Source organism: Chiloscyllium plagiosum, unplaced genomic scaffold (assembly GCF_037043375.1).
Source record: "Chiloscyllium plagiosum isolate Xiang-an unplaced genomic scaffold, Cpla_swu_hap1 HiC_scaffold_10, whole genome shotgun sequence".
NCBI classification, from domain to species: domain Eukaryota; kingdom Metazoa; phylum Chordata; class Chondrichthyes; order Orectolobiformes; family Hemiscylliidae; genus Chiloscyllium; species Chiloscyllium plagiosum.
The window spans coordinates 110,319,632-110,346,006 of record NW_028270148.1 but is presented as its reverse complement, the minus strand read 5'-3'; the positions used below and the strand labels follow the sequence as shown (position 1 = coordinate 110,346,006).

Sequence of the window (26,375 nt, the reverse complement as noted above, 5' to 3'; positions counted from 1 at the left end):
TGACAATGCCTTGACCCATCAGAGTGAATAACATTCTTTTTGCCTTCCTAAATCGCTTGCTTTATCACTATACTAATTTTTTGCGATTCCTTAGTACCAGGATCTAAGATCTTCAATCTCTCTCTATTTAAATAATCCCTGCGTTTTCAGCAACTTTGCCCAGAAAGTATTATGACCTAAATGTGCACAAACAAGTTGAACAAGGGAGGTGCTGGATGCCTCTTTCCAGCAAAGGTTTTTCAAGTCACTGCAGTTCACTATATGCAGGTAGGCCAATTATTTTAACAAATTTATTAGATAAGTTAAACACTGCCACTTCTTTTGATAGTTTGCTAAAATATTAAAACCAATTAAGAAAAGCTTCTAGGGATCCAATGAAATAAAACATATCAAAAGTTTCAAATATCACAGAAATTGTTGAGAATTCAGGTGCAACTCATAATACCACCTTCCTAACAATGCCTTGGATATAAATACATCATTGTAGTTCTGTTCTTCCCCCTGCGGCAATCTGCTTTTTTTTTGAAGTAGAAAGTAGATTTGTTGTACCTCCTTGTGGTGTTCAGTAAACCAGCTGGTGTCTTTACTTGTTCCTCGAGGCAAAATGTGAAGATCCACCAGAACTGCAAAGTTCCCACACTGCAAAACAAAAGGAAAAGTTACTGATTGTCGCTAGTCACATGCCTCACAGACAGAAGAAATGAGTGTCAGAATTTTTTGCCACTGCAATGACTTTTTCAACAGTATGACTAAGATGGTCATCATCCAGATTACATCAAGGTAATGTTTGATTTACGGGCTCCCAGCTCACAAGGGGGTACTAAGGCAGATTCAATTCCAAATAATTTAATATTTGTGCATTAGGTACATCCATTAAAAACAAACACTTCTTTCACATGAAATATGGTTTAAAAATTCAATTAGTTTCTGCAGGTACTAAATTCCAATTTATCCACTTCATAATACAATTTGTTGTAAGTTTGGCTTGGCACAAATGCAGCTGAAGGACTTGCTTCTAAGACAAGGAGATAATACAATGCCACTGTATTCAATTACTTTCATCTCCTGAAATTCAATCTTAAATTGTTGTATCTCACATTTCAAAGCTGCTTAAAATCTTTTTGTCCATAATGATCACAGCAGCATTGTTTATTACTAAGTTGGTATTTCCCTTTGTGCTGCAAAATTTTGTCTAATCTTTTAGAACAGCACTCTTTAACTGTTCCTTACAATAATTTAAGGGCAAGAGGATGTAAATTAATCTCTCTGAATGCACCTGAATTGAATTTTTGCTGGAGAGCAAAATAGTACCAGTTCCAATAATTGTGTGTACCGACAAGATCATGTCAAGATCAAAACAGACTATTTTTAAATGAATGATTTGCACTTCAGATACCTTGGAGTTAAGAATAGCTAACTCAAAATGAATGGTTAAGTACAGGAATAAAGCCATTGGCTGAACAAACCCATCATCTTACCTATCTGCTATGTCCACCTACACTCCTTTTTTAGCAAACTCCTCCATTTGTTCTCTCTACAAAAATGCAACTCTCATAGGCTTATTTAGACTATTCATCTTTTTTTTTACCCTGAAAGAGATGTCCTAAAGGTGTCAGGGACAGAACAAAACAAGGTACAGATCATTACACTGCTGGGTGTAGTCTACAAGCCACCAAGTGAGGGCGGAATGCAAACACAGGTACAAACTTACAAGGAAATTACAGACAGGCAAATAAATGAGTTATAATGGGTTTATTTAATTATCCTAATAAAGATTAGGGTGGTACTATTGTAAGGAGCAGAGAGGAGAAAGCATTTCTGTGAATTTTCTAGTTCGGTATGTTTCCACTCAACAAGGAAAAAGAAATTGTCGCATCTGGTTCCAGTGAATAAGTTAGATCAAGTGTCAATTGGGGAACATTTAAAGGGCAGTGATCATAGCGTCATCAGGTTTTGATCAGATACAGAAAACGACAAACAGCAATCCAAAGTAAAAATAATTAAGTGGCAATGGGCCAATTTAAATGGAAAAAAACCCAGATCTAGCCCAAGTAAATTCAAAATAAGAGACAGCAAAATTGGAATGAAACACTGGGCTGCCTTTATAGAGATAGTTTGGGTACAATCAAAATACATTTCCATGATGGAGCAAAGTAGGACATACAATTTCAGAGCTTCCTGGACAATGAAAAAGATAGAGAAGTCGCTGAAGCAGAAAAGATTATAGATGAGATGTCAGATTGATAACATTAGTGAGCACCACCCTGAACATAAAGGTCAGAGTGTAAGGGAGAAAAGAAATGAGAAGAATCAAAACTATGGAAAGAGTCTGATAGCTAACATCAAAGACAATGCAAAAGTATATAAATAGTAAGTTTTGCTATTTATATACTTGTTTTTAAAACAAGTGTCAAAAAGAGATGAGTGCAGCTAACTAGGCATCAAATAGAGCATTTATTCAGAAAGGCTGAGATTCTGAATTAATACTTCATATTTGTCCTTACCAAGGAAGAACCGGCTGTAAAAACTCAACTGAAATAAAAGATAGTTGAGACACTGGAAGGGCAAAACATTGATAAAGAGGAAGTATTAGATGGTTCACTGCACTTACTTTTGATTAGTTACCAAGATTGAGCTCACATATATCTGAAGACACTACGGGAAGAAAGGGCAGAGATTGCAGAGTTACAAACCATAATCTTTCATCCTCTTTAGAATCAACGAGGATGCAAAAGGACTGGAAAACTGCAATGTTACACTCTTGTTCATTAAAAAGATTTCAGGATAAACCCAGCAACGTCAATGGTGGGAAATCTTTAGAAATCATAATCTGGGAGAAAATTAACAATCACTTTGGACAAATATTGATTAATTAAGGAAAACCATCAATGAACTGGTTAAAATAATGTTTAACTAACTCGGTTTAATTTTTTGATGAAGCAACAAAGAGGATGAATAAGGGTAATGTGGTTACTTCACTCTGGAGATGAATTTCCAAAAGCATCAAGTAAAATGCCATATAATAGACTTTTATCCATAAAATTAAAGACCATGGAATACACAGCACGGAAAATAGCAAGGGATGAATGTTTCTCAGAATGGACAAAGGTATATAGTTGGTTATTCAAGACAACGTTTTAGGATCACACTTTCTCAATCTGTTAATGATTTAGGTCGAAGAGTGTGGTGCTGGAAGAGCACAGCAGGTCAGGCAGCATCCAAGGAGCAGGAGAATTGGATATAAGCCCATCATCAGAAATGGGTGTACAGTGTACAATTGCAAAGTTTGAAGATTACACAAAACCTAAAGGTGTTATGAACTGTGAGGAGGATACCACTCGACTTCAAAAGGTCATAGACAGGCTGGTCAAATGGGCAGACAAATAACATATAATGCTTAATGCAGAGAAGTGTGAAGTGATACAACTGGTAGGAAAACAAAGATATGGAGATCATAAAAAACAAGAAGGCTATGTTTTTTTAATATAAAACAGTGGTTTGGTCTCAGTTGCAGCACTGCTTTCAATTCTGTTTGCCCTACTTTAGAAAGAATTCAAAGGCATTAGAGGGACTGCAGAAAAGATTTACAAGGATGATTGCAGTAATGAAGAATTTCAGTTACATGGGTAGGTTGGAACAGCTGGGATCATTCTTCTCAGGAAAATAAGGTAGAGTGGAGGCTTTATAGGGGTGTGCAAATCGTAAGGGGTCTGAACATGTAATCAAGGAGAAACTGTTCGTATTGGTGGAAGGATTGAGAAACAGAGAACACTAATTTAAAGGTAAATGGCAAAACACCAAAGGTTACATGATCAAAGTCTTTTATTTTCACAGAGCAAGTAACGAGAATTTAAAATGCACTTCATTAGTGGAATTAGCTTCAACTGCAGCTTTCAGAAGTAAATTGGTTAATTATCCGAAGAGCAAATATCTGTGAGGTTATGGGCAAACGATAGGGAGTGAAACTAACTGGGCTACTGTTAGAGACAGCCACTATGGAGATGATGAGCTAAATGCCCTCCTTCTGGGCTCTAGGTTGCAACCATTCCATGAAAGCTTCTGCCAGAAATCCTTCTGTCTTTTTTTGTGTAAAACATGCCATCCCCTCCCCTCCTCCCCCACCCACAATTCTATGAAATGCCTGCCAAGCTTCCCCTCTTAATCCTAACTTCCTGATATTTAACTTGTACCAGACCAGTTTCAAATGAGATTTTTAGAAAACTCAACTCGGGAGCTACCTCAAGGGCAGCAAAAGTATACTGGATTCAGTTAAGTTATGCAGAATGAAGCTATTATGCAAGGTTGTAGCTCAAATCCCAAGTTATATTTCATAGCCTCCATGTGTATGTTAAAAGAAAACCTCAGACAGTTCTTAATTCTATCTGAATGAGTAGCCAAACATTAAGCAGACCTTGTTTTCCCATGCCATTTAATGTTCAGTAGTTAAAAAGAAAGATTACCTAGCTTGTACAGCTTTTATGGATTGTAGGTATTTTCCACATATGACTTGAACTAATCCAGGCTTGGATCATGTTCACGGAAATTATGTGAGGGACTTCTCTTTAAGATGTTTCCAATGACTGTATTTTCCCCACACAGTATTCACCATTCCCACATGGTATAAAAGATTGCAATTTGTTTTGATTCCAGATGATGGTACTACTGGACAAGTCAAATCTCCGAACGAATCTAGTTTGACAAATTGTTTTTATTTAGTTAATTAACGCGGTGGTCCGAGATTAAAACACATCCACATAAGGTTGCAGATTTTTTTTAACAACAGAACAGAAGTCTACTACACAAAAGGAAGAATATAGAATACAAAACAACATACATAAATACATCTTATATATTGTGAATATACTATATACACAACAGATAGAATGATCTCAAAACAAACCAAGTTTCAACTGTTTCCTAACACTGTTATTCAGATATTCAGAGACTCAAGTCTAGAGAAATTGAACACCCAAACTCAACTCCTTAGGGTTCTACTTAACTGACTCCTCAAAAGTTTGTTTCCTGTGGACTACAGAGACAATTTGATGAGTCCTTTCCAAATCTGCTAAAGTGAACTTATCATGAATCCAAGAGAGCCTAAATTTTCTCAGTTCTAATAACTTGCAAATTTCAAACAGAACTCCCCTGGCTTGACGGTTTCAGAAACTAAATCCTTTTGAAGTGTCTTGGTTTCTGAACTGCTTTTCAGAGCAAAACTTAAATGGCTTCTCAGCTCAACATTAGTGTTTCTGAAATGAAAATCTGAATTTTCTGAACCAATTAAAAACAAATCATATTCATCATAATTTCTTCTGAACTGAAAACAAAGCTAACCTTGCAAGTTTACTCCAAAGGTAGTAAAGCCAACAGTATCAACACTGTTCCACCAACAAAACAAGGGCTTATAATCATCTGCTCTCTGCCACATACTAGACTAGGTCACTGTTCCAGAATCATTCACAGATCTTCGTTTTTTTGTAAGAGAAAGCTTCATTGAAGTAACTAACATCGACCTATGACTATGTTGAATTCCAAAAAATGACATTAATTTGTAAATTATACACGTTTTACCATAAATTGCATTTATTTTGAAATATTCAAAATAACAAGAGTAACAAGAATGCAAAAAAAAGTGCAAGTGAAGACTGGCTCTGTGAAAAATTGAGGAAAATTTGAGAAAAACTTTATCTCGTTTACATCTTCCACATAGCGCTGGAAGCAAATACAGTTGGGGTTGGGGAGCATTTAAGATTCTAGTCACCAGGACAGATTGCTATAGACAGCTTTGAGGAGAAAGTGAGGTCTGCAGATGCTGGAGATCAGAGCTGGAAATGTGTTGCTGGAAAAGCGCAGCAGGTCAGGCAGCATCCAGTGAACAGGAGAATCAACGTTTTGGGCATAAGCCCTTCTTCAGGAAAGGGCTTATGCCCGAAACGTCGATTCTCCTGTTCCCTGGATGCTGCCTGACCTGCTGCGCTTTTCCAGCAACACATTTCCAGAAGAAGAGCTTATGCCCAAAACATCGATTCTCCTGTTCCCTGGATGCTGCCTGACCTGCTGCGCTTTTCCAGCAACACATTTCCAGCTCTGCTATAGACAGCGTCAAACTATGGATAAGAACTTTAATGCAGCACTTAGTATTTGATAAGTCACATGCATTTGAAATACAAGTACACAACCGTTGCTATTGACTAAAAGCAAAATACCCCCTGCAAATTCTAAACATCTAATATATGAGCAGAAGGTCCTGAAAGTTCTCCACAGGTCTAATAGCATTTTTGGAGAGGGAAGCAGAGGTTGTTTTTTAGTTAATTATGATGCAGCTTCAGGAGTTGCCAGACCTGTAGAGAATTTCCAGCAGTTTTCATTTTTATTTTCTGTAAGTATCTTTTGGTCAATATGCATTGCCATTGCACATGGAAAGTCATGACCAAATGGAGTATTCAAGTCAAAAGGGGTTACAGGATGGTTGGGGGAACTTTTATTTTTAGGTTTGAGAGGCAGGGAGAGGAAAAATATTAATCTGAACCAGACAATAACATGCACCACACCAGACTAAAATCATTTATACTATGGTATCCACCATAATAGCTTTCATGCCATTTTGGTTTCTTGCCATTTTTTATTTTACACTGGATGATCTACATTATGGCAGACAATGCATGTTACTTTGTAGCAAAAATATAATAATGTAAAACAAACATTGCTTCTCGGGTCAAAGCAATCATGTTCAATCAGTTTGTGGGACACCTTAGATCATGGTTTACACCATCATGATAACCCTTCTTTTAATACCTTCAACAAACTGGAGATATTGGTTAAAGTGAAATGGATGCCTTTAACCATTGATTAGGTTTAAAGTAGAAGATCATGAGCAAGTCACAGAACAAGTGGTGCAAAAGTACTACATTAAAGGGGATGAGTGAGGCACATAATGCATTTGAAATGACTAAAAGAAAGAACTTGTGTTTTTATTGTAGCTTTAATTATCTCAGGATGTCCCAAACACATTACAGTCACTTTAGCTCTTCAAAAAAAAAACAAATTTTAAAGTATATTTAAATTTGTCCCACACAGTAGAATTTTAGACTGAAAATGATACAAGTCATTTAAGTGACTTGCATAAATCAGTAAAACAAACTAGCCACACTCCCACAGGCATAGAAATACATGTCGCACTAACCATAAATATTTAATTTAAAAAATGCCATGCTTGCAGATAAAGAAATATACTAGTGATCAAAGCTTACTACAGTGGCAAAATTTATAGGAATGTTTTAAAGAAGTAGAGTTTGAGAGGTCGGAGGCAGGAAATTCCATACTTTAGGACACAGGCAGCTGAAAGCACAGCAGCAGATGATGGGATGGAAGAGAGGATGCTAAAGCGGGTGCAGAGATCTTGAACAGCTGTATTACTGAAGAATGTTACATAGAAAGGCTCAGTCGGGGGATGTGCATTGAAGCATTTGAAAATGACAAAATACTTTTTAAAATTTTTTTCCACAAGTTTACAAAAGAAAACTAAAAAAAACCCAAGTATAAACATTGATATACAGTTAAATCTTAAATAAATGATAACCAAAATCTATCAACCAAGAAAAAAGAAATACCAAGAAAAAAAAGAGACAAAACTCAACTAACTACTCATCTAACTTACAACTAACCAGAGTGTATCATTAAAATTCTTACATTATTCAAGAGAAAAAAAAAATTCCAACGGATAACACAAATTGAGCAGTGATATACATGCTCGGAACGCGTTAACATCAGATCACAACAAAACCTGTATTTATCCAAAACATCCCAAGCATAGAGCATATAAAATTCACAAAAATAAAAGCTCTCTAGTACATTCAGATCAATATAATAAAAAAAACTATTTCTAAATAGTAAAAACAGTATAAAGCGTATTTAACTGGAGATCTTCCCCCTTAATCCCAGGGAGCATCACTTACTTTCCAAAAAACCCATAACCTCTCCCAACCAGTGCTCCACCCTTGACCCAGGCACCCCACAATAGGATAAAGAAAATGCAAGTATACTACTGAACTAGAACTAACAGTGACTACCCTATCCCCCACCCACACCAACACCTGGATATATTTGGTAATGTTAATACCATATATGAACATATATGACTATAAAATTACAGTCTCAGCAAATAATAATTAAATATATTAATACAAAATAACAGGGGAAAACAACCCCGCTCCCAAGGACAAAGATAAAATAAGGTAGGCACCTTCCCCCCATCTACATTAACTAGACCTCCTGGCCTATATATACATAAAAAAAGGGGGAAAGGAAATTGCTAAGTAAAGGATGAATAAATAAGCCCTTCTTCCCACCCCCCGGAGATAATAATAAACAGTAAGATAATGAAAGGAAAAAAAAAGGGGGGGGGATAAACCGGGGTGGAGGTAGGGCAAAACAACATCAACTAACTCTTATAATTTGTCTAAGAGAATCCAAAAGTTCCATGGCCTTCTCCATTGAGCCGATGTTAAACACAGACCCTTCATGGCTAAAGCGTAGTATAGCTGGGTAGCGCAAGGAGTATTTGAATGTTTAAATCCCTTAAACACTTCTTTGCTTCATTAAATGCCTTCCTCTTTCAAACCAAAGCTGGGGAAAAGTCCTGAAATAACATAATCTTGGATCCTTTATGAGTCATGGCTTGTGGATCTTTCCCAAGACTTCTGGAGGCTTCCAAGAGCATCTGCCTCACCTTATAGCTCTGCAGCTGGAACAGGACCGGGCGGGGCTGCTGGTACGAGCCGGCCCGCGTATTGCAACCCGGTAGGCCCATTCCACCCTTACCTGGCCTGATCCAGCCTCCACATTCTATAACTGCAGAAGCCACTGTTCAAGGAACCTTGTAAGCTGGCCTTCTTCTTCCCGTTTGGGAAGGCCCAGCAAACGAATATTTTTTCAACAACTTTGATTCTCGAGGTCGTCAATGTGGTTCTCTAAGGTCCGCACTTGCTGTTCGAGAGGCCGGACCCGATCCACGGCTGATTCTGCAATGGCCTTGGAGGTCGCGGCCTTTAGCTCCACCCCTCCGACTCGGCATTCAAATTCTTCGATGTCTCGGTCGAGCTTTTGTAGCGCGGCCGAGAGTGAATTCCACTGACTTCGGGACTCTTCTATGAAAGCATCAATCTTCACGTTGAGTTTGGAGATTATTTTCGCAAGGCTCGCCACTGTAGTTAAGTCCCCCGGGGCGGCTGCGGAAGCCTCTGCTGCAGCTGGGGAGGGGCTCCTGCCTGCTGAGAACTGGGGGCTCCTTTCCCCCTAGTCATTTTTACAGGAGACTGAACTGTATAAATTTCGTACTAAACTACTAACTACATTAAATAAAAACTATTTTTAGTTGATTTGGTGAGTGTGGTGGGGGAGGGTGGCCCACTTTGCCTTGGACTTGGGAGGAGCACTATAGACTCAGACTTGCTGAGTCGCCGCCATCTTGGATCTCCCCCAGTGAAACATTTTAAGTTGAAGTGTCACTGCATTGGGAGATAATTTGGTGATGGCAATGGCAGGTGATGGATGAACAGGACTTGGAGCCATTTAGGACACAGGCAGGGTTTTGATTGACCCCCAGGATGTTATGGAGGTGGATACAGAGAGATACTGCTTTGTCAGTTATCCAGTAAACCAAAAGACTAGGCTAGTGGTTTAGATTGTGGGTTCAAATCTCACTATGCAACTGGTGGAATTTAAAATTCAACGATAAAATCTGAATATACAACAGGTCTCAGTGATGGTGACCAAGAAATTCTCAAACGCTGAGAAAAACACCATCTCGTTCATCAACATCCTTTGGAAAAGGAAATCTGCTGAGCTTTCTTGGTCTGATCTACATGTGAATCCAGAACCCACAGTAACATGGTTGACTCTTAACTCCCTTCTGAAATGGCATAACAATTCAATTCAATTGAAGGCAATTAGCAATGAGCGATCAATACTAGCTTGCCAGTGATCAAATTTGTTTTTAATAAAGTAAGCAGTCTAGATGGAGCCATGGATTCAAGATGAGCAGCTCAGCTCAAAGTAGTTTCAATCAAAGCAAAAGTAACCTACAAATGCACTATGCTCTTTTATCTATGTAAATAAATTGATATATTTAGGATATTATCATTAAATGGAATTTTATTCTGCATGTTATAGTTTAATAACCCAATAACTATTTCTCACAGTTATGTTTTAGACTACTAATTGACTAACAAATTAAAATTTGTCTGGCATCATCTGTGGAGAGAAATCAGAGTTAGCATTCTGGATCAAGTTACCCTTCCTCAGAATTCCCCAGTTCTGAAGGGTCACTCAACCTGAAATGTTAACTCTGATTTCACTCCACAGATGTTGCCAGACCAGCTGAGCTTTTCCAGCAATTTGTTTTCATTTCTGATTTCCAGCACCCACGGTCTTTTCGGTTTTTAAAATTAACTTTGTACTAATACAAATTTTATTTTCACATTTTGTCCTAATTAGCTCTGCTCTACTTCACACACAGCTCTCAGACATCTTTCCAACACCTCTTATCTCCTCCTCAGTTTCCCATTACCCTATGTTTTTGCAGCATAGATGACTGACAGTTTAAATGAATACATTGCTCAGCACCTCTGTGCCCTTTGACACTTCGATCAACTAACAAGATTTTAGTTGTTACATTGTCAGAAGCCTTACATAAACCACAACCATTTTACAAAATGTGGATATTGTATCACACAAAAACCTAAACTGGATCCAAATAAACAGAACACACGGGTACAATCCCAGTTACAATTTACAACAAGTTATTTATAACAATTTACTCACTTGTACAATGCTACTACAGCAATGAAAATCCACAATTACTCTGTAAATATTATTTTCCAGTAGAACAGATTAACGTAACCTATAATGTGCTTTTCAGAAATTACTTTCATGAGAAGTATGTATGAATGGAAAAGCCAGCACCTGTTGCCCATAGACTGATAATTGCTACATTGAAAAATCATTATAGTAACAGGTGTCAAATTGTGATGAGGATGCAAATAAAATAATCATTATTCATAATATAACAGACAATTACAATAAAATTTAAAATAATAAAAGATCTGCAGAACGATAATTGCAACCTACAAATAAATACAATACACTTCTTAGGGTACAGAATAGAAATGAAAGATTTGCTACATTCTGCATTAAACTCTATAAATCATATTGTTAGGTTGAGTTTGTTAAATTCTCAACCATTTAAATACTATTTTATAAAAGAGTATTAGGCTGCCTTGTAGTCTGTTCATTCTATATGTTATCTGTGGGATGGCATTTTCTCCTGAATTCCATCACTCGTTTACTTTTGTGCGGCTGTGGTAAAAGATACTGATGTGAAATGGGACTCAAGAACTTCCTAATGAAGTCCAGGCAGAACTTTTTCTGCCTTTCACCAAGGAAAGGCATTCAGTTTTTGATGATATCAGGCTAGTTTTGGTATGCATTACCTTGGGTCAGTTTCAGTGCTCATTTCTGAATAATTTAGAACTTGTTCACACACTGTGTGCAGCATTCCAAACAAGCACTGCATATTTAACAATAGGTTGTACTTAGTTATTAAACACACTGAATACTTCAGTTTAAAGTTTTATAACTGAAGCATAACCTCCTTGATTTTGTATTCAATTTCCCTCACAATAAATCAATACATTTCCTTTAGTTTTCCTCATTAGATTTTGTATCTGCATGTTTGCTTTTTGCAATTCACGCATTTTGACACCCAGATCCTTTTTTCAGAACTCTGCAATTTCTCACTATTTGGATAAGATGCTTTTTAATTCTTCCTGCCAAAGTAGGGAATTACACATTTGCCCACATTATATTCCATTTGCCAGATCGCTGTCCACTCATTTAGCCTACCTATAATTTTTTGTAGCCTCGTTATGTACTCTTCACAATTTGCTTTGCTAGTTATCTTTTCAGCACCAGCAAATTAGGCAAAATTAATTCATCCAAGTCATTTATATAAACTGCAAAGGTCCTAACACTGATCTCTGTGGCACACCACTGTGCCAACCAGAAAAAGATCTATTCATGCCTACTGTTTCCTGTTAGTCAGCCAATCTTTTGTCCATGCTAATATGTTATCACCAAAACCACAAGCTTTCATTTCCCCACATCACCACTTGATGTGACACCTTAGTGAACACCTTCTTGAAATCTAGGTATAGTGGGCCTCTTGCGATGCAGTGATAGCATCCTGCCTCTGGTCCATGAGGCCCAGGTTCAAGTCCTACCTGCTCCCAAGGTGTGTTATAACATCCCTGAACTGGTTGGTTAGAAAATATTGAGTATTCCCTTTATCAATAGTACTCACTACCTCCGCAAAGAACAAAGATAAACTTTCCCTTTCACAAAACGCATGCTGACTCAGTCTGATTACCTTGAACTTTTTGAAGTATTCTGCTGTAAAATCTCTAATAACAGCTTTGAACACTTTCCTTATGACAGATGTTAAGCTAACTAGCCTGTAAATCCATACTTTGTCTCTTTCCCTTTTTGAATAAGAGAGTTACATTTATTATTCTCTAATCTTGTGGGACATTCCCCAACTCTTGGAACATCAAAACTAGTTTATCAACCATCTCACTGGACACTTCTTTTCAGATCCAATAATGAAATGCATTGGGACCCAAGCAACTGGTTGTTTCCCAGCTCTAACAATTAATTCAGTACTACTTCTCTGGTGATTGTAATTTTCCTGATTTTCTCACTCCCTGCCTTCTATTTTCTGAGCTACAGCTCTTTTTGGGGTGTTACTTGTATCATCTATAGAATTGCCAGCCTCTCAACTGCTCTAGTAACTATAGTATTTATATGAATGGTCCAGTTCAGTTTCCCCCACAATGTTGTTATTTGTACAAGCACGCTACACACAAATTGTTGTAAAGCAGCAATCAATGACTACATTCAAAATTATTTTATTGGTTGCAATGCATCTTGGAGTGTCTGCAGATTATAAAGGATGCCATACAAATGCAAGTTCTTCTTTACTGTAAAAAACTTTGCCCACACAGCATAGCTCAAATTATAGTATTAAGTACAAAACATAATGGTTGATGTACTGGAGAGTGGCTAATGTTGTACCTTTATTTAAGAAAGACTGCAAGGAGAAATCTGGGAACTATAGAACGGTGAGTCTGACATCACTGGTAGGCGAGTTGTTGGAGGGGATTCTGAGAAATAGGATTTACATGCATTTGGAGAGGCAAGAACTGATTAGGGATGGTCAGCATGGTTTTGTGCATGGGAAATCATGTCTCACTAACTTGATCGAGTTTTTCGAGGATGTGATCAAAAAGGTAGATGATGGCAGAGCGGTAGACATTGTCTTAATGGACTTTAGTAAAGCCTTTGACAAGATTCCATATGATCGGCTGTTTAATAAAGTTAGGTCACATGTGATTCAAGGAGAACTTACCAATTGGATACAAAATTGGTTTGACAGTAAGAGAAAGAGATGGTGGTAGTGGAGGGTTGTTTTCAGACTGGAGACCTGTGATCATCGGTGTTCCGCAGGAATTGGTGCTGAGGCCACTGTTATTTGTCATTTATCTAAATGATTTGGATGAGAATTTAGGTAACATGGTTAGTAAATTTGCAGATGACACCGAAATTAGTGGTTTAATCGACAGTGAAGGTGGTTATTTAATATTACAAGGGGATGTTGATCAATTGAGCCAATGGGTTAAGGAGTTGGGGAATAATTTGGGTAAATGCGAGGTGTTGCATTTTGGTAAGATGAACAAGAGCCTATCCAGTTAATGGTAGAGCTCTGAGGAGTGTTGTTGAACAGAGAGACCGCAGGGTTCAGGTACATAGTTCTTTGAAAGTAGCGTCACAGGTAGACGGGGTAGTAAAGAAGGCGCTTGCTATGCTTATTCTCATTGCTTGGACCATTGAGTATAAGAGTTTGGAATGTTATGTTGTGATTGTACAGGGCATTGGTGAGGCCACGTTTTGAGTACTGTGTAAAGTTCCAGTCACCTTGCTACTGGAAAGATATTATTAAATTGGAGAGGGTGCACAAAAGATTTACAAGGATGTTACTGCTATTAGAGGCTTTCAGTTATAAGGAGAGGCTGGATAAGCTGGGACTTTTCCACTGGAGCGTAGAGCGTTCAAGGGTTTCCTTTATAAAATCACGAGGGGCATACAGAAGGTGGATAGCAAAGGTCTTTTCTTCCTTGCGGTAGGGGAATTCAAAACTAAAGAGCATAAATTTAGGGTGAGAGGAGAAAGATCTAAAAAGGTACCTGAGGGGCAACTTTTCTACATAGAGGGTGGTTCGTATGGAGAATGAACTGCTAGAGGAAGTGATAAATACAGGTACAGTTTCAACATTTGAAAGACATTTGGACAGGTACATGAAGAGGTATGATTTAGAGGGATGTGAGCCAGATGCAGGCAAATGGGATTAGTATAGTTTGGGAACCTTGGTCAGCGTGGACCGGTTGAACCGAGGGGTCTGTTTCCGTGCTGTATAACTCTAACATTTTATATACACACTTTCAGGTATATCGCCTCATTGAGAGAAGATTCTGCATCTCTGAATTGATGAATTTATTAAGTAAAAGTAAATTCTGGACATATTGATGAGGCAAGTCACAAATAGCTCTATAAGCTACATCCATTTGAGTTTTTCAGGGAAAAGATTAGCAGGTCTTTTAGTGATCAGCATCATAGTGGAGGCATGCACGTCGAGATTAGGATATTGAAAGACAATACATAAGCATAAGTATTAACTCAATGTAACATATTTCACTTACTATAACAATAGCTAGAATATACATCAGCATGTGTTGTACAAATCATGATTTTACCTCATAGATTTTTTTGATTAAGTCTCCATGTGCAATACTATCAATAACTCAAGTATTTTAATGTGCTTACAATCTGTGTGGTCTTAAACTTTAGTACAATATATATTTTTAAAATTGTTCAACAGTTCCGGTATGTGAGTTCTATCCAGACTAAACATGTTGTGACATATAACAGAAATTCCAAATTATTGAATAGATCCTTACGTCAAATGCACTTCCAAGTGTACTTAATTTTGGGAAATACAAAACATTTCTACCTTCACAAGCTCTTAAATTGAAACTAATCAATGGCACCACAAGATAGCTTTGTGTATGTGACTTGTATATCAGACTAATATTCACTATGTTCTTAGATTTCAGATTTATTCTATTCAGAGGTCCATCTTTTTCCCTGCTTCATGAACACTTTCTGGCCTGGTGAAAATAGGAAAATGAAATCACATGTCCAGCCTTGAGGTCTTGCAGGAGCAGGAACTGGGTCAGGTCAGAATTCGCACTTTCATGGCTCATAGGTGCAACTAGCTGTTTAAATCATCATCTTGAGGCTTATGTGTATTTTGTATTCCAGGAGTGTGAAACCTGAAGTGTGCAAAGTGGATCAAGTAAGAGCAGGTTTGAACTTTGTGGATTTCTTTGGAAGGTGAGGGTGCCCATTTCAATCTACTCCCAGACATTTTTGGGGAGGTCAGGTGTCCTTTGGAATTGTTCAAAGTACACATGAATATGCATTAAAAATAGGACAGAATATGTTTTTTAAAAGTACATGAATTAATTGACTGTCAAGCTTATTGGAACTGTTAACAGCTGTCAAAACAAGTGTCAAGAGGATTTGTCAAAACCAACTATCAAAGAATGCTGTCAAGTTATTTAAAAGTCCTGTCATTTAAATCTTTGAAAATAATGTCAGAGGTCTTTTAAAAAAAAAGTCATTGTTTCCTATGTTACTCCATCAGTTGACATAAACCTGGCCTTCTGCCCAGCCTGCCTCTGCACTCACCAACCACTACTCTCATTTAGAGTCTCCCAGTTAGAGTTCCAACTTAGGCTGCCCCAAACTCCAGACAGAAAATCCAACTTCCAGACAGCCATTTTTAAATGTGGAGTTTAAAAACCAGGATTTCTCCAGAATCTAGGCAGCCAACTCACAGTCTAAAATCCAGGCCGGATATTAAAAATTAAATTCTGGACTCAAACCCAAAAGGGGCAAATAGCAAATAACTATTACATTTACTATGCATTGCTGCTTCCTTTATTTTCGATGTATCACAATGGCTAACTGTATTTCTTCTTGCAATAACATGCATTGCAGATAAGAGTGTTTCAAACTCAATCTAACATGATATAACACGTCATAAACAAAACGGTATAGTACATGAATCCTTGGACTAACAACCTTCAAATTTTATAAACCAGCAGCCTTATTTAAAAGATACATTTACTGAAGGGAAGACAATTGATGTCAGTTGGAAAAACCCACATGGTATTTTCAATATTTAAGAACACCATAATTTGTACTTACATCATGCCAAAAAGTAAAAATATGGCTTAAGGTTCTTTTCACAGCCATAATCAGACAGAAATGGACAGTGAGCCAAAGAAGATATCACCAGGGAAGATCTTAGGCTTACATAGAAACATATGCAAACATAGAAGATAGAAGCAGGAGTCGGCCATTTGACTCCTCGAGGCCCAATGAAGAAGATAAATGATTTGATTTCTGATTATCTTTGAAACCAGATAAGGGAGATGGGGTCTGGGTGGGTTGCTCTTCGGAGGGTCGGTGTGGGCTGCTTGAGCCAAAGGGCCTGTTTCCACACTGTGGGAAATCTAATCTAATCTAAAAAATGTTAAAATTTTGCATAAGGTTCATTCTAAGTTTGAATTCTACTGGACAACAATAAATATCATGCCCTGACCAAAAGTAAAAAATTAGTTATACTGAAAAACTAAACACGGTTTTGATAATTCCATCATCAGAACCAGAAGCTATGCTCTCATGCAGCCACTCTTCAATTAGATTACTACACTGATATTGATAAGTTTGAAAATGAGCATAACGTGACATATCCACAATATTGTGATTACATTGTTTCTACTACACATAAGATCACATTAATCTTAGGATCTTTGCCTTTGGAACAAAGTTGCATTGGAGTGGGATTTCTGACTCTGGATCCATGTTGGCCCAACCTATTTTTCTGCATTGAGGATCATCCTTTGCATACACAAAACACTATCCAGGCTTTCTGGTATCAAAAAGAATTGCTGTGCAAGGACGGAATACTTCAGCAGTTCTGCAGCACAAGAAGAGGAAATGAAGGATTCCTAAATAAAGAGAAACACCCTGTGAGCTGGATAAAGTTTTTTACTAATTTACTCAGACCAGACCAAAGCCATCAGCAGATAAATGTTTGGGACAGACTGGAGGAAGAGGAGGCTTCTATCAAAGCTCGACTGCCATTGCTTTTTATTGAAGACCCTCAGCAATCTTGTTAAATGGAGCAGAGTGGACCTGAGCCCTGCTCCCATAATTATTTATGGGAGTGGCAGCTACTGGTGGTCTCATAGGAGGAATAGAGAAATTTCACACAGGCAAGTGAGGTGATGTTTGGCCTTGCAACCCAATTATTTTCGCATCTTCTACTGCAATCCTACAGAGGTTTGTGAGTGATTACATAGAAACAATTAGCTCAATTTCCACCCCAAACCAGAAGTCCTTATAAATGCATTACTTTTATTGCAACATGCTGTTGGTAATCAGAAAACCTACACGTAGTAGGCCTGGGTTCAAGTCCCACTGTTTGAGAGGCATCTCAAAACGTGTCTGAACAGTTGATTAAAATATCTGCAGATGAAGAATTCATTCTTCTACTAATACAAAATTTAAAAAATTAAGCTGCTTTAAGCAATGATTATCAGATGGCACTTTGTCAGGAGGGATTTACAACTGAACACTTACATAGTGCATCACTGAAATGCCTGTAAGTGCTTAACACAACTGATTATTTCTTGAAACTTAATAACTTATTAAAGAAGTATACATTCCAGTCATGTTGCACCAGCAATGAGCAGAATAACCAGCTAATTATTTTATTATTATGTGCTGATTGAAAGTGAACTCGCAGTACATCTTCATGGATTCTGAGCAGGTAAACAATACTGGTTTAATTTCTCATCTAAAGCATAGCACTGGCCTAGTAACGCACTGAGTCAACAGCCATGATTATTTACTCAAGTCCTAATGTGGAACTTAAAAGCACAACAATCTAAAACAGTAAGTGTGACTGCTACCAAGTGAGCCAAGCCAATGTTACTGTTAGCACGATGTCAGATACTTCAGGGATCTTCAAATGGTGGACTGTGGCCAACTTCAGAGCTTGGAACCAACTGCGAAATAGTTTAGAGGTGAAAGGTAGTGTGAACACAGGCCTATTAATCAACGTTTGAACCACTCATGGAAGCATTCTGGTTCTGGCTGGTTAATTGTCACTACTTTTGCTGAACAGCAGAAGCAAACAATAACTGTCAGCAATGACTGACCAGCTAGAAGTGGAAAACCTCTCAGAGTAAGACAAAAAGTTGACTGTGGTAATCTATATTGAATACATCTCAGTGAACATCTCTATCATCAGTGATCTGACTTTCTATAGGAATATTAAATAAGCAATGTTGCATAAATTAGCAATAACAATGGAGAGCATTAATTTCCTCATTTCCATGCAAAATTGGAAGAAAACAGGATTAGTTTTGTTATGGATTGTATGCCAAAAATCAAATTATTAATAATAACATTCATAATAATTATCCCCGACTTTGCTAAGGCTGAAGACTGACCCTAAGTGAACACTGGTTGAGCATCATCAGGAATGTTTGTCGTATAGAACTGTAGTTGACGTTCATTATTCTTAGGCTCTAGCTTTATCTATTCAATTTTAAATGCTTTGGTCTGAAAGGTTATTAGTGATCCCAATTGAACAGAATCTTGCATGTACTTAGACTGCAAGAAATAAAACCATCACAGGATAAAACTGCTAAACAAATGTCAAATTCACCTCAAATTAAAATTCCATTACATATTTTTGCATAAGGAATTTTGGCAACAGAATATTGTATATAAATGCAGCTCAAGAGCTCCCTCTTCTGGGTTACAGTACTTGGAGACAAATAATGTACATTATTAAAGAGTCCGATGTTCAGTGACCAAATACCATGACATGATCTCAGCAAATATTTGATAAAGAACTCAAGCGTATTTCAAAAACTCACTAGATAAATTGAATTTAAAAGGAAAGGCAAACTGTGAGAAGTACTTTGTTGCAAAATACCACCACCACTCCCCTTCTGAAAGTAGCAATGATGTCAGGTACAATTCTACAGGAGATGGCTGTGTTCCAGATCCTTGGCCAAATGGCCAATCTTGATTTGTGAGCCAAGACAGATGGTTCGTAATTCAGTTGTGGGATGTCATAACAGAGTCTAATTCCGTCCCCAAGAACATCTATGTACACTTTCTAGAAACAAGATCACTTGACAGTAAACAGAAACAGTAATCCTGGCATGTTGATGTTCTAAAGTGTTTAAGGTAGTTATAGTGCCCAAGTTGTGCATAGTCAATCAGGCTTTGTTTTCATGACAAATACATCAACAGAGACTTAGTATGAAGAAAAGATTTATCAAAGGCTGGAAGGTGTATCTCTGTCTAAGGAAATAACCTGCACATTGTTCCAAATCTCTAGTAAGAGTTCAAATAATAATAGATTAATAGCATATGCTGGAAATGTGAAACAAAAACAGAAATCGTTGGAGAAACTCTGCAGGTCTGATATCATCTGTAAAGAGAAAACAAAGTTAATGTTTCACGTCTAGTGACCCTTCTTCAGAACTGGAACAGCAGATTAATAATTAGATTTGCCAACAATATCCATGGACAACAGGAAATCAGCAGCCTTAAATGTGACCCCTCAGGAGCATAGAATGTCTTTAACTCATTGAAAGCTACTGTATTAATATAATGATCTCATAAGAATAAGATGGGTATAGGTTCACTGCCATAAATAAACCAACAATCTCAACAGCAAGACGAGATACTTTATGACAAGAAAATAAGCTCTACTATAAGAAATACTTGAGCAGCATCCACATAGTTACACGACTGAAATTCAAACTGAGGCTAATTGAAAAATAATCTCTTGTACAGGAAGTTGGACATATTATTACCAGTGTGCAGTTGTTCACTGATAAGGCATTTGATAGTGAAGAATTTCAGAAAGAAAGTGACAAGAAATTGAAATTTCCCTACAAGAGCAGCTACAAATGATGACAACATCATTGAATCAGTGACACAGAGTCAGAGAGAAGCTGAGGAAACTTTGGATGGCAAAGCCTTAGAAGGCATAAAACTCATTATCCTTTTCCTGTATAAGTTCAGAAAGGCAATCGCACAGCTTCAAAAATTGAAGATTCTTTAGACTGGTAATAAGCTGGAAACCGTGTGAATCGCGAAAAACCATAAATAACATGCAATCTACACTGTGTTATTTCTTTTTAAAAACCTGAATAAAAATGTTCCCTCGTCATTTTTCTAGTCCAGCAAAAACCATCAAACTTTGCTGTAGTGAACATATAAATGTAGGGCTTTGTCACAGTAAGGTCTGACTATACAGATCGTCACCATATAACAGGAAAGGATGTACATCCTGGATTTCTTTTCTAATGAAGGTTCAGAAATAACCTAACAAAGGTCTTTAAAAATGTGGAAAAGTCTTAACAGAGCAGACAAGCAGAATGCCTTTAGCAGTTCAGAGAACATGGTAGATGCCTGGGATGAAAAGGTTTTGAGGAAAGGTTGAACAGACTGGATTATATCCATCAGAATCACAAGAATCAGAAGTGATTATATTGAAATTTGGACTTTCCCGAGAGCTTTTGACAGAATGGATGCTGTGAGGAGGTTTTCCTTTTGGAATCAGTTTAGAACTGAAGGATGTAGTTTAAAAGTTAAGGGTATCCAATTTAAGATGGAAATTAAAAAAAATGCCCTTTCACCCAGAAAGTATTTTGTCTGAGGAATGCACTTCTGCAGAGAGCAGTTCAGTCTGAGTCATTAAGTATATTCAAGACCAAGTTGAACAAATTTTAATCAACAAGGGAGTCAAGGATTGTGGATACAGGTAAGTGGTATTGAGGCCATAATCAGATCAACAATGATCTTGTTGAACGGCAGGGCAGGCTTGAGGGGCCAGATGTCCCGCTCCTGCTCCTGGTTCTTGTGCTCCCTATGTTGAAAAGCAAGCCCAGAGTTTATCAATGTAAGATGTCACCAAGAGTAGGGAGTCTGCCACCACAGGGAGTTGTTGAGGTACACAGTAAAGAAGCATTTAAGGAGGAAATAGATAAGCTCAGGAAGGAGAAGGAAACAGAGGGTTATGTTTTTCGCTGAGGAATGGACGAGGATCAGGCTTCATAATGAGTTTCTATACTGTACATTCTATGTAATTCTCAGCAGCTACACAAAATCTCACTACAGTACTAACAGTGAAGTCCCACCCCATGGCAGAATAGTTAGCAACACTCAGTGTTTAGCTTTAAACATGAACAATTGCCAATTGAGTGACTTGCCAGGCAGTTATTAAAACCTGTTGCATTATAATTCAGAATGAATTATTTTGTTTAGCAGAAGCATTGAGGGCGGAAAGAGAGTTTAACAAAACAACTACAATCTTTTTAATACAATATTTTAAAATGCCACATATTCTCTTGGCTAGAGCAAGGTGGGAAAATTATGATGTTTAATCCTCCAGGTCTCTCCACTTATCCTTTGCTGATGAAATCAGTGACTCATGGTTTAGTAGAATTACAAGGAGGGCAGGAGAATTGCTTTAATGTTTCATGAGAACGTTGAAGAAAATAGCTAGTTTAATGACAGCAAATATTGTGCTCAATTGGAGAAAAATGTCTACGGCAGTCTCAGTCAGACCCCAGTGGAAATAAACTAAGTGAGCAGTTCAGCCAATGTATTTTATTTCTTCGTTTACAGAATGTGGGAGTCACTAGATAGGCCAACATTTATTGCCCATTGGTAAATGCCCTCGAGAAGGTGATTGCGAGCTGCCTTCTTGAACAATTACAGCCCACGTGGTGCAAGTACAGCCATAGTGCTGTTAGGAAGTTCCAGGAATTTGACCGTGCGACAGCAAAGGAATAGAAACACAAATCCAAGTCGGGATAGTCTATGGCTTGGAGGGAGTGTCTTCAATCATGCGCAATAACCGTGCATCGCTGACAGTAGTCAGTATATTTCTCTGCCTTGCTCCCTGCAGATTAAGCAGTTTCTATCTATAAAGAAGTGATCTTCTAAAAATAAAGTAACTCACAATGCAAGATTATACAATGGAAAGTATCATTCAAAGTAAATCTAAATAGCCTTACCTTAAGGACAAATTTGTTTGAGGGCATCATTGTGGAAAAACAGATCTTGCTCAACATTCAATTGCAGTCAAATAAGCTATCAACTCATTTACATGACAGGGCAGTCAGCCTGAGTGAAGAGAGAAAAGTTAGTCGAAGGAAATATAATGGAAACCAAATATTAATTTAATATAAATACTATATTAAATACTAAGTGCCAGCTCTTATCAATGGAATTTTCATTTAGGAGTCAAAAGATTGAGAGTTTTAGCCATTCTACATAACATTAGCACATAATTCGGGTTAATATTTCTGTGCAGTAGAGGGGCCAGTCCAATTTTACAGTCATTCAGGTGAAATTGTAAACTAAGGCCTCACCTGGATGGTTCAGGCAAACACAAAAGATTCCACAGAAATTACTTCAGGAGTAGGAAACTTTGTGTGCTAATCCAATCTTGATCACTCAACCAAAAGCATCAAAGCTTTCTATCTTATTATTTATATCTAGCCGTACACATAATAAATCTAACAGTCCTTCAAGACCAACTCACTTGAAATGCTCTGATGATGGAAAGGCATGATGTAAATGAGTTATGCATCTCTAAAACCTTTTAAGAATGTCAATAATGCAGAAAGTTCTGCCATTTATTGAAATTTAGAAACCACAAAGGCTGTACTGCAAGATTCATTGTAATTCAGCTCTCTGAGTTCCTTCTGTAGTCTTCTGCTCAGGAATATTTCCAGGAGGTCAATAACGACTGTAGTCAAAAGCAAGCTAATTGTTACAAATTTGATGTCGTTACCGGTGAATTTCTACTTCCTTCACCAAGTTAACTTTTATCAAGTTACTATATTTCAGATAAAAATTAAGCCTATGTTGTTCCACATAGGGAACACTCCAATACCATGGAAAATTAGTGTACAGCACAGAAGCAAATCATTCATTTTAACCCGCGTCTATTTCTCACAGTATAAACTTCTATACCATTCTCCCTCATGAGCCTATTTAATTTACCCCTTCATGAGAACGCCCCGGATAGTCTGATGGCGAGAAAGTCATTGGAGCAGTACTCAATGAAATAGTGCATTGGGACCATATGGAATCCCAGAAGTAGCAGATTTTGTAGAAATTGGAGATCTCAATGGAATATTTCCTTGCATAAATGAAGAATCCATTAAAGTTGGCAATTCTGAATGGCGTTGTTTCAGTTAAGCTAATAGTTACCTAGGAAAATAGAGGATCAAAATCCTAGTCTGACTCCTGAGTAACCACTCACCAACTCCAATGAGTCATCTTCCCAAACGGCCCACCCAATGTACCATGATTACAAACCTCATATCCCACTGGGTCACAATATACCTGGCACAGTCTAAAGCTCTGGGAGTGGACACATCGGAGCATAGTCCTAAACCCCTGAGGCCGGTCACCGCATAACATAGAGTTGTACCTCCAAGACCAGATGTCTGCACCACAGGCCTGAAAGGGACCAGAAGCCTCTGCACAAGGACACAACACCTACCTCCCTGCTGCTAGCTCTCTCACTAACCCAGAATCTAACTCTCCCCACTCGGCTGACTCCAGGACCACCTCTCCTAACAATGAATGCCAATCCCTCCTTTCTGCCAGACATTTCCACCCAACCTCCCTTCCCAAAAAAAAAGAGCCCAACCTACCCAAAGCACTCTTACCTGGCACCATAACCTCGCACAAAGCTTACATGCTTGCCCTTTCACAGCAGTTGTTAAAGTGTCTGTGCAGCTGAACATTTCAATCATGATCATCCACTGCTTTTTGTCATTTATACGTGATTTGGATATGAACGTAGGAGGTATAATTAGTAAGTTTGCAGATGATCCCAAAATTGGAGGTGCAGTGAGGAGTGAAGAAGGTTAGTACAACGGGATCTTGATCAGATGGGCCAAGGAGTGGCAGATGGAGCTTAATTTAGATAAATGTGAGGTGCTGCATTTGGGAAAGGCAAATCAAGGCAGGACTTGTACGTTTAATGATAAGGTCCTGGGGAGTGTTGCTGAATAAAGAGACCTGGCAGTGCAGGTTCATAGTTCCTTTAAAGTGGAGTCACAGGTAGATAGGATAGTAAAGGCGACATTTGGTATGCTTGCCTTTATTGATCAGAGCACTGAATATAGGAGTGCAGGTTAGGTGGATCAGCTATGCTAAATTGCTCATAGTGTTCAGGGATGTGCAGGCTGTGTGGGTCTGGATGGTCTGATGGGTTAGCCATGGAAATGTGGGATTGCGGGGATGTGGTGGAGGGGTGGGATTTGATGGGATACTCTGGAGGGTCACTGTGGACTCGGTGAGCCAAATGGCCTGTTTCCAAACTGTGCTGATGCTCTCATAGAGTCATAGGGTCTGTTTCTGTGGTATATGTTCCTTCGGTCCAACTCATCCATGCCGACCAGATATCCTAAATTAATTTACTCCCATTTGCCAGCACTTGGCCCATATTCGTTTAAACCCTCCCTATTCATATAATCATCTAGATCCCTTTTAAGTCTTGTAATTATATCAGCATCCTCCACTTCCTCTGGCAGCTCATTCCATACGTGCCCCTTAGGTCCCTTTTAAATTCTTTCCCTCTCACTCTAAAGTAATGCCTTCTAGATCTGAATTCCCCTATCCCAGGGAAAAGACCTTGTCTATTTACCCTATCTGAGCCCTCATGATTTTATAAACCCCTATTTCATGTACGCTCCACATTTCTGAAGTGCCTGTAATCATAATGACCAGCGGGAATTGAACAGTTCAGTATTGATGAAAAAAAGGAGTGAAATGGCAATCTGACTGTGACTGCCACTGCTCGGAACACTGTCCCAGTCAACGACCCCTCATCAGAAGATCTGACGAGCAGTCATCATACAGGAATGTTGCTCTCTTTCTCTCCAAGATGTTACCTGACCTGCTGAGTTTTGCCAACTTTCTTTCTTCTTGTTTTAAATTTTCAACCCTTGCTACAAGCATCTAGATCACAATAGTAATTAGATGCTGTGCGTGCACAAAAGCTGGATGTTTAACCAACTAAAATGGTACTGTTTAAATTAAACAAGTAATGCAAATTCTTTTATTGCTTTAATAACAGAGCACGTTTGATGAATCAAATAGTTTTTCTTTTCTCTTGTAATAGAATGCATGATACATATCAAACTTAGCAATTGACCGGCTAGACAAACTTAATAATTGTGGCATTGGTTTGCAGAATGACTGAGAGCCAATCGATGGGAATCCCCATTACTCAAAGGTTTACTCTTCAGTCTTATCAATGAGCCAGGCTGGCCAGTCATTCACCAACAAATCCTCAAGTTCTGGAGGCTTGACATGTTTAGATATCAGATTACAGAATCTGCCTCGTGGAAGAGTTCCAAAGTACCATTACCAGGCATGCCATTTCAGAGTCAACTTGATCTCAGACAGATCCTGGTCACCTTCCAAGCCTCTAGACAGGTGATTCAACTTAATTTATCAGAATGAAACTTATTTTAATCTTACTACATTAGAGGGACTTTATAAATATTAAGAAATTAGAATAACATTTCAATTTGTAAACTCTGCCATGCATTATTTTGTTGCTAGTTTCTTTTTATTCACCCCTTCTGTGGAGGATTGACTCTCAGCTGGGATATCATAGATGCTGAATAGCCTCCTTTAACTCATTCAGGTTTTCTTTTGTGTGGGCATTAAGAATGACTGCCAATACATTATTCAACTTCATGGATCACCACAAGAGAATCCAATCCAGTGCTTATCCGATATCTACACAGTTGCATTTCCAATAGAGGTTACTAGAAACCAGGAGCCTTTGTCCCTCCTAACTGAGAAACAGGTTCCCTGAAGTATCCCTACTCTCACTTTGGTTCCGTTTAGTTCACAGAGCTGTCATTATTCAGTATATTATGAACTTTCAGACAATACTTTGCAATTCATTATTCTGAGATTATGCTTTACTCATCTAAGAATCTATTGGCCTGCAACAAAGAGTGTGATACAATTTTTCCCCATCAGAAATAAAATCAGAAATTGCTGGAAAAGCTCAGGTCTTGCAGCATCCGTGAAATCAGAGTTAATGTTTCGGGTCCAGTGAC

At 38.1% G+C, this 26,375-nt stretch overlaps 1 protein-coding gene across 1 annotated transcript in view; it reads right to left on the bottom strand.

The window, feature by feature from the left end:
• Positions 1 to 26,375, bottom strand: part of slx4ip (SLX4 interacting protein) — a 141,686-nt gene that overhangs the window by 109,625 nt on the left and 5,686 nt on the right. Inside the window, 2 exon segments of the mRNA XM_043696612.2 lie at positions 550 to 639; positions 22,293 to 22,401. Of these exon segments, the coding sequence (XP_043552547.2) occupies positions 550 to 639; positions 22,293 to 22,349 (147 nt within the window). The 5' untranslated portion in view covers positions 22,350 to 22,401.